Below are 17,938 nucleotides of genomic sequence, written 5' to 3' on the forward strand. Positions count from 1 at the left end.
AGGAGCAGTTGTTGGAGATATAACACAATGAAATATTTATGTCAACAATGGTTATTCTTCCCTGAAACTACTGTGACCACAAGTCACATGTATATAAAGTTCATCTTAACTGCTAATTTTGCTACTATAAAATTTAGATTAAACTTTCTCAAGAACTATTTAAATTACAAGCACTTAATATATTTAAAAAATACAAAACTCTTTCTCAAAAACCATACTCAAATCAAAAGTTCCCAAAACTGACATGTTTAGAAACAAATCCTTTTTAGGATTGGCTGATTAACAAATCTAAAGCAATTCAGTGTGGAAAATTGTTGCCAAAATTGATTAACACATATGCACATGTGTACATAGAGACATACTTTAAGGAAAAGAAAGAATCAACTTTGAAGAGTTTTTTTAAACACTTATTCATCAAGTAAAAGTTACTGTTTTACTTTCCAGAGATAAAACTAGCCCCACTAAGATCTCTGAGTATCATTTTTACTCTATTGAAAAATAAGTTTTGATATAGGTGTTAACAATCCTAAATGAACATCTTAGTTAACTTGTTAAGGTCAGGGTAGGATGAACAAGAGTCTTCATGTTAAAATCTACGTCTCACTCAATATACCTTCAAAGAAGAAATATAGAGAACAATGTATGTTTTATAAATTTAAATACACCACTCTCAACACAGTTTTAACATTTTGGAAAAATCACTCTCAGTATTTCCATTACCTCCTAACATTGAATTTAACAGGTGTTTCTTCTTCAGAACGTGTCTTCTCTCTGAAGATACTGAAAACGTCAGAGTGGAAGTTCAGTATTTCCTGTTTCTTGACGGGCAAGCCAAGCTTGACATCTACTCCGTATCCATCAAGTACCTTCACTGTCAGATCTGTCCCAGTGGAGGAATGGAGATTGGCAGAGACTTTCATACCACATTTAAAAACATCAGCATCGACCAACAAGGTGGAGGCCAGCTCCAGACTCACACTGGAAAATTAAAAATTGTCAAGTAACTGTTGTGATTGAAAGTTTAATTGCAATTAAAACTTTAGAGTTTTTCAGTTATCTATTTGCAGATTTTATACAATATTGCCTCTAAATCAAATTATCTCTATAGAACTTATTTAATTAAAATGACATTTTCAGATCCTAGAGTACAACATATGATGTGCTTGTCTATTGATGCATGTAGCTTTTCTAGACCAATTATATTTGTTTACAATAATATTAGAAATGACACATTTAAATTTAGGTTTGTATGTTTCTTGGCACAAAGTTTTCTGTTCTTTCAGTTTAACATCTATTTACTGAATGTGGTTTTTCAAAGCGAGACCGAAATATCTCAAGATTATAATTGTGTTATCAATATTCTGACGGTACGTGAACTTCAAAATTTAGAAGATATAGATTTTTAATTGAGCTGTTTTGTTTGGCTGGTACTAATAAATATTAAGATTATATTATATTTCATTATCTTATACGTTGTGTTTACTTACCTTGGCACAAACTGGAAGGCAACATGTGTGTTTTTTGGGTTGTTCATGATTGCTTTCAAATCAGCTTTACCATTGACCTTTATGTTCGCTGCATAGTTACCATTTGCTTTGATTTTCAATCCAAATCCAAGTCCAGTTGGATATGTAAGTCCTGCATCCAAGAATGTCCTTGCTTTCTTATAGTCGATCTAAAATATGAAGTTTCATAAGTTATTCATATCAATGTTGACAAAATAATCTAAAACTTTAGTTCTTAAAATATTTCTGAAAAGTAACGATTAGGTTAGAAGGACTGAAGTTAAATGATAAGGTTTAAATGAATATTGGAAGTAATGAATCAAATATAGATAACAATCAGCTAATGATTAATGGCTATAACTTTTATAAGATTTAAAGATGTGAGTGGAATGAGGTATATAAATTGTGTGTACTAACATCATAAATAGAATAGAATAGAATATATTTTATTGTGTTGACAATGTACAATATTACATTGTATTGTAATAGTCAATAATACAAATGTTTTACAGTATTTATCTTAAAAACTAAATCCATTCACCCAACTTTCCATACAGTTGCACGCAGGCACACATTCATACACATAAAAAAACAAAATTCATAATTCGTGGGATCAACCCCCAGGATTGCAACACCGCCGCGAATATCAATCCCAAGTGTGCTCCATGAACTCGCCAACTGAGTAAAAAGCACAAGACACCAGGTAGTTTTTTAATTGGGTTTAAAAATTTTTTTTATTTGTTTCTAAATTTAGTGTTTCAGGGAGATTGTTAATGAATTTGATCCCAGCTTGAGAAGGGAGGCGTTCAAATGCTGCTGTTCTATGCTATCGAGCTCGAAAGCGCCCCCGAGCTCTTATAGAAAAACTATATATGATTTTTTACTAAATGTGTGACAGAAAACCTCTCTACCTAATTTCAGATATTATTTGTTAATCCATTATTGATTAATTAGGATCTACTCTCAACATTGTTCTCTCAAATAAAACATATTAGAGTGTTTAGTACTTCTTTTTTTACCATGGGTTATTTGAGTGAACAATTTTATCAAAATGTATTTTACAAACTATGAAATAAAATAGATCTTAATTAATAAAATGACTTACTTTTAACTTATGTAACAAAACATATTAGATTTTATTTAGAAACAAAATTAACTAATAAATTATATTCTTAAAATTGAAATCATGTCACAGCCTAATTAATGAGTTAAACAAATATACATTGGTGTAGTGGAGATGGAGCGGAGATTGCACTCTAGTGCAAAATTTTACTGCTCCGGTAAGAGTTTTGAAGATGGGACACAATGCTGCCATGTTGAAGCTGTATGAAGCGGTAAGCATACTGAATAGTGAGTGTACTTCATAATGTTAGAAGAGGTGGTTTGGATACTTATATGTTACAGTAAATGTATTAAAACAATGTTTATACTTTTTTTGAGTCAAAACCAATATTAAATTATAGTTTTTTATGTGATGGAGTTACCTAAACCATAACTGTAACCAAATTGATTAATGTCCTTAATAAAGACTAAATCTAATCCAGTTCTGTGAATCTGGATTGTCTGAAAAAAAGATTAAATGTAACTATTGAATCAAAGTCTGTTCCTGGAATATCTGAATCACAAACCTGAAATTTAACCAGTGACCCCGTTGATATAAATGACGAACCCTAATGACAAATTAATACTCAGTGGCCTGGTATTTGGACAGAGAACATGCAGAATATGACGAAGGCGGCATTTCCTTACATTGACCCCAAAGAAGATAAATTAGGATGTAAAATAAGTTTACTCATTTGGGAACCTTTAAAAAAATAGCACATTTCTTTGTCTCATGACTGATGGCATGTTTGTTGTTATAGTTGAAATAGACCAGACTAGATTATCGCTAAGAAAAAAAATGTTGAACACAGTCAAAAGTACACAAGACTGATGAAAGGATTTTAGAAGCTGTAACAGAATTGTATTAATCAAATAAATGAGTTCAGGGAGGAGGCTCATCTTGAGTCGACAGAGGTTATTTTTCAATCAACATACTTTATTGCTCAAACCAACCACCTGTACAGTGACCATTTTGCTTTGCTAGAACTGCAAAATCGAAATGGAGTGGATATTAGTATAGGCCTTTATTCTCAATAGAGTGAAGTTAAAAACACAAATTATATTTCATAGGAGATGAAAATGTGTATTTTAACATGTTTACGACGACGTGTTTGCTATCAGATACAAGTTGACTTTCACAACTACCATCGTGTACAGAATCCAGTACACACCGGACATTTGTAAGTGCGTCATGCGCCCGATGGGGTACACGTTGCTATGCTTTTTATTATTTTGTTTTTATTGTGTGCCTGTCTTGGTGGTTTGTTAAATTCGATCCTGTGCTTAAATAAATACCTTGGACTATTGTGTAGCCGACAGGCGCATGATTGCTTAATTTTTAAGGTAAATTATTTTTGTTATGTACCCTTGAGGTACACGGAGAAATATTGAAAAAAACATAATGAAATAATTGTTTTTGTGCAAAATTGTGAAGCGTGCATACCTTTCTCTTTATACTTAAGACGTTTTACCTAAAAAAAACTATTACGGTTTTTTGTCATTATTTGTTTTACGGCAAATCAAAAGTTTGGAAAAACACTGGCATCATGAACATCTAAACAAAGTTAGGGGCATTTCTGGTTCAACTGATTGCAAGAGGGGCTTCAGCAACATGAACAATATATATAATAATGCCATTAAGAAACTCTTTAACAGTAAGTCATGTTTAAATTTTAGTGTTTTTAGAATTGCACAGACCATTGGTTCACAAATGGCATAAGAAATCATCGCTCTGCAGCAGACACCAAGATAAGAGTTACTGTCACCTAAAGAAGGAATTCACAATTATGACGGAAGAAGAATTTTAAAATCTTCTGTAGATGTGATAACACATGTTCCAACAAAGATCAACAAAATATATTTTCATAATATTCATCATGCTTATAACATAATTATGATTAAGTTTTTAATGCTAGATTAACTAAAACTATAAACTCTAGTTTTTTTTCAAACTTTTTTAGAAAAATATTAGAAACTAGAATTTAAATTCTTTACAACTGGCTTTCTCTTAAATTGTACAATATTTACAAGCATTATATGTAAAGAAAGCTAAGAAATAGAAACATAGTTGGATAATGGATTACCTTTACTACTTACATTAATGTTTTTGGAGTTTTCCAGAGATTCATCCATTTTACTGTTCAGTTTCTTTTTCACGTCTTGAAAGTCAAACTCGTCATGGTAATTTATCCAAGCAATATCGGATCCAAAGAGTTTTAATGAAAAGTCAAGGTTTGTGTGACGATCCTCATAATCTGGGCCAAGATGAATCTGAAATTGAATACTTTTTAAGTCCTGTTGGATACAAAAATTAATTATGTTTACAAGCACTTTTACAAAAAATCAATCCAGCTTAGTTTTGAAAAATGTGCACCCAGCTAATGAACTGAAGATTGGCAAAAATTATCCAATACTTCACCAACTTGAAAGAGTGATTTTGATCCGTACAAAATACTGTATCATAGAAAGAACTAAATTTATCAGATTGAATAATTTGTAGTTATTTCAGTCCCTGCTATTTACTAAGTTTCAGTAGCATAACCAGAAATTAAGTTCAGGGGGGGGTCCGAAACCAGGGGATCTGGGGGACTTTTGTGTGTTATTTGCCAATGAATTCACTGGTAAAAGGTAAATAACAAAAATATGGAGCTTTAGTAACTACGCCATATAGAAAGTGGAAAGATGTAATAGGCAAATTCAACTCTCACACCAAATCTAGTACAGTACCACAAATTTTCTTGTATAGCTACAGAAACTTTACGAAGTTCGATTCTGCCCGAGTAAAAGGCACCAATGTGATGTTGGATTCACTGGATAAGAAAGAAAAAGAACAAAACAGAGCTTCACTCAAGCGTATAATTGACACAACTATATTCTGTGGAGAAAATTAAATACCCCTTCGGGGACATTGGGCCACTGACGGCCGAAAGCCCTTTAGAAAAGGAGGGCAATTTTCGAGCGTTGCTCGGGTACAGATCAAACTAACGGTCGGAAAATGAACCAGAAAAACTCTACTGACTAGAAGTTCGGCTACTTTCGATTTCACTGATTGAGGTATTTATGAATGAGTTATAATGTCGATTTTATGTATCATTACACTTAGACGAGTATATAAGTATCGGAAAAATTCACTTTCGGTCGGAAATAAAATACACCTGAAAAACTTTAATGATTAGAACTTCAACTACTTCGGACTTCGGTTATTGAGGTAAACATGGTATTTTTGATTGCGTTAGGACGACGATTTTTATTATCATTATCTCTAGAGCTGGCATGAAACGAATTTTCGTCGCCAAAGGCCCATCCGATTTGGCAAAACGAATATTCGTCGCCAAAGTAGACATGTACAGTTATTGAAATTGTAGGCAATTAAGGTCATATAAATGATTTTTATTTTATATATTCTGGAAAAGCAATAACTATAGTACCGATTTACTGTTCTTACTTCCATTATTGTCTTCTTTGTTTACCGTAAAACATCGTTTTTTTTTTATAGCTGACGTGAACGTAGTACGGGTCAACCACATTGTTGTGAAACTGTAAACAAGTGCCGGGTTTTGTGTTTGAGTTTACGAATCCAATAGTATTTGGTGTTGTTATTATTGTTTTTTTAGCTTTCTTAAGTTATAGTTTTAGTTGTTCAGTATGGGCGAAAACTTTAGAGACCGATCAAATGATCTTAGAGAGCTCGCAGGGCGGGATCTAGTGACGCTGAGTGAGAAACGAAAGTTTGTATACATTGTACATATGTAAATAAGGTAAGATTAAAATTTATTATTTTATTTTATTTTTGTTAACTGTCATACTTATATATAAGTATAAATGCAGTTAAGAGATTATGTTTACCCACAAACAATAATATGTATTTAGAAATGTACGCATTTTTGAAAATAAGTAAATATGGGTGCTTTTTCATACAAAGCCCTGTAACACATACGTTTTGAGGTAAAAGTTACAATAATTATATATTTTTGGAATCAGGATAAACTTTCGAATAAGTTATAAATTTACGGATTTGATGTAAAGCTTATTGCTAAGCAGTTACACAACGGAATATTTACAAAAAGAATGTCCAAAAAACATTTTTCTTACATTTTGTAAAAAAAATAAAAATGTGTTTCCATGGAAACAAAAAGATATTGTTATTATAATGCTCTCCATATAGTTGTGAATACATTGACATATAATAGTTTATATTTGGACTAACAGTTATGAAATGTAATACATTATAAGAAACGTCTGCGAGGCTGTTAAAATAGAGCCGCCAGTACAGAGTGACACCATTGCCAGCTCTAGGGTTAAACTGTACTCGACTACCTATATAATTATCAAGAAAAAAATCACTTCCGGTCGGTAAATACCGAAGAAAAGCTCTCTACTGATTCAAATTTTGACGATTTTGGATTTCACTGGTTGAGTGGTTGAGGTAAAAGTAGTACTTATAATTATGTTAGGACATTGATTTTAGAGATTAATCCAACGCCGACTAATAAATATATAATTATCGAGAAAAAAAAACAGAAATAATCACTTCCGATCGGAATATGAAATAATACCTCAGTCAGTGAAATCCAAAGTAGTCAAAACTTCTTATCAGTAGAGTTTTTTCTGGTATATCATCCGACCGGAAGTGATTTTTTCAATTTTTCTTCTATAATTATATAGGTATTAGTCGGCGTTCAATTCATACCTAAAATCCAATGTTCTAACATAATTCTAAGTACCACTTTTATCTCAGTGACTCAACCAGTGAAATCCAAAATCGTCAAAATCTGAATCAGGAGAGCTTTTCCTTGGTATTTTCCGACCGGAAGTGATTTAATTGTTGTTTTTTTTCTCGATAATTATATATGTATTACTCGGCGTTGAATCACCTAAAATCACCGTCATAACATAATTCTAAGTACCAATTTTACCTCAACCACTGAAATCCAAAATCTTCAAAACTTGAATCTGTAGAGAGCTTTTCTTCGGTATTTACCGACCGGAAGTGATTTTTTTCTCGATAATTATATAGGTACAATGTACATGATAATGTTTAATGATAACAAAAATCGTCGTCCTAACTTAATCGAAAACACCACGTTTACCTCAATCACTGAAGTCCAAATTAGTTGAAGTTCTAATCAGTAGAGTTTTTCAACTGTATTTTCTGACCGAAAGTGATTTTTTATATTTTTTTCAATAATTATATACATGTTTACAGTTTAATGAGACCTAAAATCAACGTCGTAACTTAATTCTAAGCAGTCATTTTATGTCCCCAAGACGAATTTGAACGAAGTGGTCGCTAATTTAAACTGTTCGCCGTGGTACGGTTCAGGTTACTTTGCGATGTCACGTGACCGCGCCCTATAGAAATACCGTGATTACACTACACTATCCGAAAGGCCGAGCCCAAAAGTATCGTTTGATACTTTATGATTTAAACGAAAGTTCAATTATATTTTTAACAACGGTCACATCAATCAATTTAATCAAGAGACAAGAGTAATGATAACTCTCCTTTTTTCTCCTGCTCCATGCTTTATTTTTTAATACGTCTTGAAATTTGGGGGGGGTCCCCTTTATAAATAAAGTTTATAAATAATTCACTTTATATATGTTATAAACTATTTGTACAATTCCTCAATTCTTTTATTTTATTCCTTACCTTGTCAATTGCATCAAATGTTTGTTGTTTGTTGATGGATCTTTTGTTTCGTTCCAAAGTCTTATTTACAACTGTCTCAGCCTCATCCGCAAAGTCATCAATGATCTCTTTTCCCTTAGATCTCAATATTCCTTTACGACCAAAATATTTTTCAAGGTGCCATTCAAGATTTTCTGTTCTCAGTCCAAACTGAAAAAACAGACAATATTATGTATATCATACAACAGTTAACCAATGATCTATTTATTAAGCAAAAATAGTATTGTTAAAGTAAAGATTTGTCTGCAAGTTGAACTGCATTTATCATAGCATTGCAGTACTGTTTTAAGTTGATTATTTTATAAGTTAGTATATTATGAAATTTTATATAAAGATATAATAGTTATTTGTGCTAAATTCATTATATAAAGTAACTGGTAAGTAATTATTATTGTAAGATAATTTTATCAGAAAGGCTATCTTTAAGCAATGGTAGTTATTGCCAGGGAGGGGGATATTTTAGTTTTACTATGTAAATATAATGAATAATGGATAATGAAGCATCTGTTGAAAAGTCATTGTTTGTCTTTGTTACTAAGAGACGGAACATGGTTGGAGCAAATGAACATATTATGTTACTTCTAGACACTCATAAACACTGTTTCCAAACCAGTGCAGTGAACACTATTACATCAAATAGTAAAGCAGAGAAGTTGCATTAGCATACATGTCAGCTGTATCTAGAATTAATCAACTAAAACTTGAAGATCAGTTTTTGAATAAACAAACAACATTCAAATTTTTCAAAGATGGTTTTTTTTAAACTTTGTCTTAATAAGTATCAAGATAAAGGAGGATACATGGTTCAAATATAGCATTGCATGAAAGGAAGAATATATTTTTTTGTTTCCTTATCAATTATTTCGCATTACAACCTGTTAAGATGAGACGTTTATTTTAAATGATTTTAAAAACTGTAAAAATAAGTCTAATGCTTTAAAAAGTGTCTTTAAACCATTAAATTTCATCTCGTTTACAGCTTTGCAGTATTAGCAAGGGTGTAAAATCCAAGGAAAGCGTGATGAGTGAGATATCCATTTGAAACCAAGAAGTATTCATAAATCAATGTTATTTCAAGATTCTATTTCAGTCCTTGTTCTTCATTTCAAAGCAAGGGCTGGAACTAAGAAGATAAATCAAATGAATGTTCAGACAACAAAAGTACCTAATTATGTATAATTACTAAAACTGAGGGCAACAAACGCGTTGAAAAATGTTTTTAGACAAGAAAAGATTTTTAAACATTAATCATCACGTTGTTTAAAATCAATGCTTGTGTAATAATGGCAAGACTAGCCAGAAAATGGTAGGGCTGCCTTTCTTTCCAGGGAGGTCCATAAAAATTTAGAAGTGGGTTTCGACTGTTTTCCCATAAACAATATGACCAATAAAAATATGCCATTGTTTTTTAGTGAACTCCCTTAAAGAAAAAGAAGGTACTAAGGAGTTTCTCCATTTTGATTGATGAATCTCTGGAAGTTTCACTTCATGTGTACATAATTCTTCCAATAATGTCACTGCAGTATAGAGAACTGAAGGATGCTTGCTTTATTTCACTTATCTATATTTTTGAGAAACTTAGGAACAATCCTCCAAATATAATTGTATGATGTTATGATGAGGCAGAAAATATGAGTCCATTTTTCTTTTCTTAAATGAAAAGAAATTAATATTCAAATTAACTGCTGTTGTAATGGCAAACTAAATCAATGACCAAAACATTCAAGTAAAAGATTTTTATATTTCTGATATTACTGAATAAGATTTAACTAACCTCAGCTAAGTTGACGGAATGGCCGAAGAGTTGTGTTGTCAAGTTCAGTGACACAGATCTGGGAATGAAAGATTTTTGTGAGAAGATTCGGTTCATTTCCCCGACTGCTCCTACATTCAGCGCATCAAGGCTGTAAGACAATTCAAGGTTTTTGGAGAACTTGCGCTGGTCAAAGGGAAACTTCTTCTTGCTTATTATATTACCGAAAAGTTGTTTGGCTGCTTCTTTTTCAGGATTGGTTGAAGCTCGGATGTTACGCAAATGAGAAACAATGAAGCTGCCAACTGAAAAATACATTTAGAAAATTATTAATAGTAATACGTAAATATAAATTTAAAACTGTAAAGAATACATCCAATTCAGAGGCATTCTCAATTATATTCTTTTCAATTTTTAATTTTTGTCTGCCATTAACCCAGTATGCTCAGTACCATTCTTAGATTATCACCACCCTGGGATGTAATAGACTAGCCATTCATCCTGTACCTTCATACAGTACCACGCACATTACGCATTCAACTAAACAATAATGTACATAACTACATTTACTTCCTTCTGAACCAACCCCTCTTAACGTCCAATACCAATTCTTTATTTCACTACTTCCCCACACTATCCAATAGTCCAATGTTGGACTCTCTGTGTACCAGACACAATATTTGAAAAATTACTTATTATTACTTATATTAATTACTTATTAATATATACTCATACCTTGATTGACAGGTTCCTTGTCGATTAGTTCCTTCACTATGTCTGCAACTTTAGGAGTAGGGTTTGCGACTAAGGCCAAGTAGGCTTGAATTCGTAGCTCAGAGTCTTCTTCGACATTATACAAAATTATAGTAGCTGTTTGAGTGAACTGAAATCATAAGAAAAAATATCGATTTTACAAACCAAAATAATTATTCAAAAACAAAATTATATTATCATAAATAACTAAATAATGTTTATATATATATATATAAACTATATATATATATATATATATATATATATATATATATATATATATATATATATATATAGTCCTGTTTAAGTTAATTATAATTAAGTCCTGATACACCGGGATACGTCCCAAACGGATTGAGATATCAATTTAATATCTTCAACATACCCATTAAATTACTTTTTGGACTTTTTGAAGAATACAAATAGTTCCCTCCCTTTCTCAAAGGAGGATAGAGGAGGGTCAATTTAAATTTTAAAATTCCAACTCCTATCTTGTGACATGTCATTTTAAAGGCAGATACTACATAAAGGGAAAAGCTGGGATATTTGAAAAAGGGAGGGGGAAATATTTTTACTTCCAAAAAAGATTTTTGTAATAGCTATGGTATAGATTTTACATCAATATCTCAATCCAAATATATCCAGTCATATCATGACTTAATTTACACTCTGTATATAGATAATTAATTACCTATATGTAAAAAAGAGCTTTTTTATAAGGAGTAAAAACTTTGGTAAATTAAGAGATCCTACTTTTTTAAATAAAGTAAAATTAATATTACATAAATTTAAACTTTGGGGTCAGGGAGGGGGACAGAGTCTATTCTGGCTTACTAGGATTTCCGTTAACATGCGTGACAGTAGTTTCCTTTATTTGCACAGTACACGTACTAAAGAGTCAAATTTTCTAAAAAAAAAATACACTGAAATTATTATTTTTTGCTTACATAAACTCATTTATTTGTTACAATGGTTTTGGGTTTGGTGTGTAAATAACTTCAATCAGTAATAAATTACTAAAATATGATACTGAAAATTTCAGTCATATGTACCAAACAAATTAAATTAATGAAGTTAAGGTAATTAAAAGTTTCCAAAACTATTTACTTGATCTATTTAAGAACTTTTTCTGTGCTTATTATTATTGTAATGATATGTTTTAGTACTTTTAGTTTGATAAACAGTCTTATAAAATTTGATACTTTCAAAATTGATAATTAAGTTTTTGACTAGAAAACGCCTACTAAATAATAAGTTAACTCCATGAATTTAACTGGAACAGTGCATGGAGAGTGTGATTTGAGAAAAATCCTTCTGACCAGCCAGGTTTGTCCTGCGCATCTACTCACAGGCAGCCTGAGTCAAATACCACTGACGCCAAAGGGTTAAAAGTACTAAACTAAAGTTATGAAAATCTATAGATACAATTAAAATGAAAACCTTTATTTCAATTGTTCATACATATAATTTATTATAATTTTAATTAAAACTGCAACAATGGGGGTTGCCTTAAGCATCGTTGTCACAGAATTTGGAAGTGTACACTGGGCCCTATAATAAACTACGAGGTATGTGGACCTTTTTCTGGAGGGCAAGGACTTAAAGAACACTGCGGGAGCTATAGGGAGCGGGGCAGCCAGGTTTAAAGAATGAAACAAATCTCTGTCCACGGAGGTATTTGATGTCTTCACCCAGAGACCGATGATGGAGAATAGAGAGATAAAATCCTCTTGCTAATCAAAAGAGCAACATGTAATCACTAGTAATCAAAACAGATGATATAGCAATGAGGTTAACAACCTAACCATCGCAAAAGACAAGACCAGCCGTGGCCGAGAACAGAAAAAAAGGATCGGCATAGCTGCTTGCCCGATCACTGGCCAACAAAATAAAAGTGGTAAACACCACAAAACCACTGGTTACGTACTTTTTAAAATATCTAACAAACACACTTACCTACTTACTAAAATACAATAACAGAAATAAACTGAGTATTTTGCCATGGTTGTCTTATACAATAAATTAATCTTAACTTACAACTGGTTTGTTAGCGTCAGCATGGAAAGCTTCAAGAGCAGCAACACGCACTCTAGACCTGGCTGATCTGTCAGCTGCACATTGGCTGATTTGTTGAGCGATCTCGGCAGTCAGGTGACGAGTGTTGCGTAATCCCTTCAGGCTGGCAATAATCTGTGGTAACAACAACCAATATTAAAATGAAATCTATTATTATTTTATTTCTTCTGTACAAGAACCAGCCAAAGGAGTTTTAGTTTACTTACTGTGGTGGAAAGAGGCTAAAGGAGACAGGGTTTTCTCTCCTTTTCATCTTTTAATGTCATCAGAGATATTTCTCCTTTTTTTAAATAATTTTTTAAATTTCCTATCTCCCCTCCATCAGATATGTTCCTCAGTTTATAACAATATTCTTCAGAAAAAGGAAAAAAAAAAATATGAAAAGAAATGAATTCCTTATAACAAGAAAGTTTTACGATAGATCAAATCAAATCAAAATTTCTTTATTCATTGGCACAACATTGTACACTGAATGGTGTCATCAATAGCACTTATACATTTATACATCTAAAGTATTATTATTAACTATATAATTTGACATGTTCTGTATTTAAAATTCGTTAAAACTATAAAGAGCCTTGTCAATGAGAAAATATTTTAATTTTGATTTGAAAGTTGATAAAACATTTTCTGACTTTAAATATTGAGGTAATTTATTATAAAATATTGTGCCCATATATTGAGGTTTTTTGCGGAAAAATTCTAAATGATGTGTGGGAATGGCAAGGTCATTTTGATGCCTGGTATTGTATTGGTGAAGTGTACCAAGCTGTGGCAAATTGGAAAATCTGAGCTTTACCGATAATATTGTTTCATAAATATACATACCATACACGGTCATTATACCTAATGAAATAAAATGTTCTTTTGACGATGTGCCTGGTTTAAGTTTAAAAATTGATCTTACTGCTCTCTTTTGGATTTTTAAAATTGAGTCTAAATTTCTAACTGTTGTGGCACCATATATTGAAATCCCAAAGGAAATAACGGAATGAATATAAGAAAAATAGACTATTCTTAGAGTTTTGACATCACAAAAATTTCTTAATCTATTTAAAGCATAAATGCCTGAAGCTGCCCTTGCAAGAACACTTTCAATGTGAGAGCTCCAGTCCAGGTTCTCGTCAATCGATAATCCTAAAAATTTTGAATTTGCTACTTGGAAAATATGGCTATCTTTATTTATTGTTAGGCCTACTGTTGGCTTGATTATTTTTTTCATTTGTTTGTGGTTAAATACTATAAAGTTTGTCTTATCAACATTCAAAAGTAATTTATTTGCTTCAAAAAATTGGGCCAAAAGTGATAAGTTAGTGCTGGATGACTCCTCCACTCCCTTTATTGAAGGTGCAGAAATTTTTAGGTTTGCGTCGTCGGCATAAAAACAAAGTTTTCCAGGTTGCCTGATTTTAGGTACATCATTGATATAACAAATGAAAAGTAAAGGTCCCAGTATGGAACCTTGAGGAACCCCATGCTTCACATCTGAAATCGAGGATTTGTAAAGTTGTTTATGCATTGTCCCTTTGTTGTGGGAGAAATATTCCAATTCGACAAATTGTTTTCTATTATTCAGATATGAATTTAACCATTCAAAAGCTTTACCTTCTACGCCAATTTGTTTTAATTTAGACAACAACAAAACATGAGAAATTGAATCAAAAGCTTTGCTCAGATCCATGAAAACTCCAATTACCTTTTCATGATTATCTATGGAGTCAATAACTGATTCAAGAAATTCTGTGGCTGCGGTTAAAACAGATTTTCCCTTTTGGAAACCATGTTGATTGCTGTTAATTATATTGTTTTTTTCCAAATAAATTTAAAATTGATTGTAAAAAGCACGTTCAAAGATTTTGGAGATTGATGGAAGCAAAGCAATGGGACGATAATTTTCTACGTGGGTTCTGTTCCCTTTTTTAAATAGAGGTTTAATCTTTGCAATTTTCAATTTTTCTGGAAATATTCCTGAAATAAAAGAAGAATTTATTAAGTGAGTGATAGGTTTTATTAGCGATTTCCTGGCTTTCTTAATGAGAACAACAGGAATGTCGTCATATCCAGCACTAAGCTTGTTTTTTAGACTGATCATAATTTTCTCTATATCTTCTTCTGTGACTGGCTCTAGTCTAAATCTAGAAAAATTACAAATAGGTTGTTGTTGAACTGAAGGTCCTGTGGAGCTTGACAAATTAGGCAGTATAGATTTATCTACTAGATCTGAGAAATATCTGTTTATAAATTCGCTTAAGTTACCAGGGTCTGTACAAAGTTGATTTCTAACCTTAAGCTCTATATTTTTATTACTATTGTTGTTTTCACCAACTTCCCTATTAATCATCCTCCAGACAGTGGCATTAACATTCACAGACTTTTCCAACTGACTATTAAGATATTGTTTCTTTTGATGCAGAATATTTGTCTTAAATAATTTGTTTCTTGATTTTACCTCACTATAAACAAGTGGGCTTTGAAGTTCTCTAGCTAGGCTACTTAATTCAATAATTTCTAGCTTTTCTAATCTGAGCTCATCTGTTAACCACATATTTTTATTCAACTGTTTTCGACTTAAGGTTTTAGGAAAATGGAGGTTAAAGTAGAACAATAAAATACTATGAAAAACATCATATTTTGAAGTAACAGGAGCTAAATATAAGTCTGTCCATGATTCTTGTTGCAATGAATACAAAAATGAATGTGTGTTTAAATCTGAGAACTTTCTAGTATACATTTGAATGGATTCATTGGGATGAACAGTAATTTTACTTTTATGTTTAATAGGGGTATGTAATAATGCTAAGAACTGCCCATCATGGTCTGAGAGTTGAGTATTAATTCCGATTAGTTTGATAAAATTCATATTAATGTTGGTGAAAATGTTGTCTATAGTTGTGGCTGATGACTCCGTAATTCTAGTTGGAAATTTTACTAAAAGCACATTCCATTAGAAACTAACAAGTTGTTCAGTTTCAATGCACTGTTGGATTGTCCCATCATATCAATGTTTATATCCCCCGCTATTAAGATGTGCTTATATCTTTTGTCTACATGTTCTAATAAAACTTCCATACTTTTTAAAAATTCTGGTTCATTTTTTGTTATGGGATTTCTGTACAAGCCCACCACTAATAATTTAGACTGTTTATCGAGAAAAATATTTTTTATTTCAACCATGCAAAATTCAAATATTTCATCCTTCAATAAATATCCAATGTCTGGAATTTTGATTTCTTTCCAAATCACACTTGTTTTGGATAAAATTACTACACCTCCTCCTCTGCAGCTTTCTCTTGCATAGCTAGAGTTTAAGACATAACCATTAATATTTAACCTTTGAAGCATCATCTTGGTCATTTTATGCTCAGTTAAAATTACTATATTAGGGTTTATTTCACTCAACGTAATTTCTAAAGATTCTAAGGATGATTGTAATCCTCTAATATTTTGATGGAACAACCCAAATGTGCTATTGCTTACAAAGCTTCCAAAGTCACATGGCTTATCTTTAATGACAGTACATGGATTATTGTAATTACTGTCTGAAACATAATTTAAATTGTAACTACTACCTAGGTGACGCTCCTGTGCACAGGAGGAAGACAGTTTTTTTGAGGTGTAGCATTCAAAGAGCAAACTGAGGCAGGTACTGCCTGATTTAATGATTCACCACAAACACCATTACTCTGCTTTAGCGCCTCAGAAAATGTGAGGTCGCCCGGTGCCACAAACACATCACTAGCCCGATCCTGTGATTCTTGCTGATTCCTGGATAGCGTCACCAAACTCACTGGAGACCTCACTGCTGCTGGTTGATGTGACTCAAGATTGATGATTTCTGATGGGTGGTTAAGAGCTGGTAAGGTGGGAGCAGTCTTTTCTCCTCAATAAGGTTCTTCAGTTTCCTGTTAAAATCTTCATGAGATAAACCATTCCTTAGTGATCGAAATGATTTTTGAAAATATGAGACAATGGTAACAGTGGCTCCTGTGCATTGTTGAAATTTTATTACATTGTCTAGAAAGAGTGTCAAACTGACCCTATCACGTACGCAGCCCATTGGGGAGCATATCAAGTGCTTCAGATCCCTCCTTTTAAAATTTTGAGACAGGTCAGAAAAAGCAGTGTCATAGTCCTGTTTACTTGGTTTGCCATTATATTTATCCTTAGTTATAAGACTATACACTGTTGCACTGTTTGCATTATCTTGTAGAGCCAGATGGCGTGTTAGGCAATGTGATAGTTTAGGCTGGCCAAATTCCTGTTTGAAGACGACAGCCACACCAGCTGACATGTGACGAGGGTCATCCAAGTCCCTGGAAATGCTGGGTGCGAATCCGACAGTTTTGTCATATCGAAAGCGTTTAATAACATCTCTCATAGGTGTTTCAGTAACATTGATGGTATTACAATTCATTTGGGATTCTGTATTTGTTATACCATTGTTTGGTTGTGTATTTAATTTCAGAATATAGTCAACAATCATTGATGCAAGTTTCTTCTTTCCACTATGATTTAAATGAATGCCTTTTCGGGAGAAGTGAAATCTTTGAAAAGAGTCGAGATCGATAAGACTAACGTTGTTCATTCTAAGAACTAGTTCCCTAATATAGTTGTTTGCCAGAGCTATGTTGTGATGTATCATATGGTCTGGCTGGACATCATATCTAGGAGGAACTGTTGTGATACAGATTGGTCTGTTCTTACTCAGGGCATTTAATTCGCATTCCATTTTATCAAAGATAACTTGTGTTGAATTTGCAGTTATATTGTTTGTACCAGCCAGCAAAAACAGGGGTCGAGTACGTGACTTGCCAGCCTGACTACAGACATATTGTATATCTGCACCAGGCTTGACCAACCCATCAACATGAATTTTTCCATTGCTAAACAGACCGATAAGCTCAGGTATGCCCCTTCCCTGGCTGTCAGCGTAAAACTCGACTTTGACTGTTTCCTTCACACTTCTGCAAACCTTAAGATCGATGGTGTTTTTTGTTTTACCTTCATAATTAGTTTTAATACAAAAGGAATCGCCTTTAACAGCTAGATTTGTTTGCC

General features: G+C 32.5%; 1 protein-coding gene across 1 annotated transcript in view; it reads right to left on the reverse strand.

The window, feature by feature from the left end:
* The window catches only part of LOC124360155 (apolipophorins-like), a 139,154-nt gene that overhangs the window by 91,106 nt on the left and 30,110 nt on the right, over positions 1-17,938 (reverse strand). Inside the window, exons 9-15 of the mRNA XM_046813521.1 lie at positions 12,842-12,994; positions 10,787-10,934; positions 10,073-10,356; positions 8,260-8,448; positions 4,704-4,877; positions 1,488-1,675; positions 721-978 (exon numbers count right to left, since the gene is read on the reverse strand). Coding sequence (XP_046669477.1) covers positions 721-978; positions 1,488-1,675; positions 4,704-4,877; positions 8,260-8,448; positions 10,073-10,356; positions 10,787-10,934; positions 12,842-12,994 — 1,394 coding nt within the window. The remainder of the gene's footprint in view (positions 1-720; positions 979-1,487; positions 1,676-4,703; positions 4,878-8,259; positions 8,449-10,072; positions 10,357-10,786; positions 10,935-12,841; positions 12,995-17,938) is intronic.

This window comes from Homalodisca vitripennis, chromosome 1 (genome assembly GCF_021130785.1).
Source record: "Homalodisca vitripennis isolate AUS2020 chromosome 1, UT_GWSS_2.1, whole genome shotgun sequence".
Lineage (NCBI taxonomy): Eukaryota > Metazoa > Arthropoda > Insecta > Hemiptera > Cicadellidae > Homalodisca > Homalodisca vitripennis.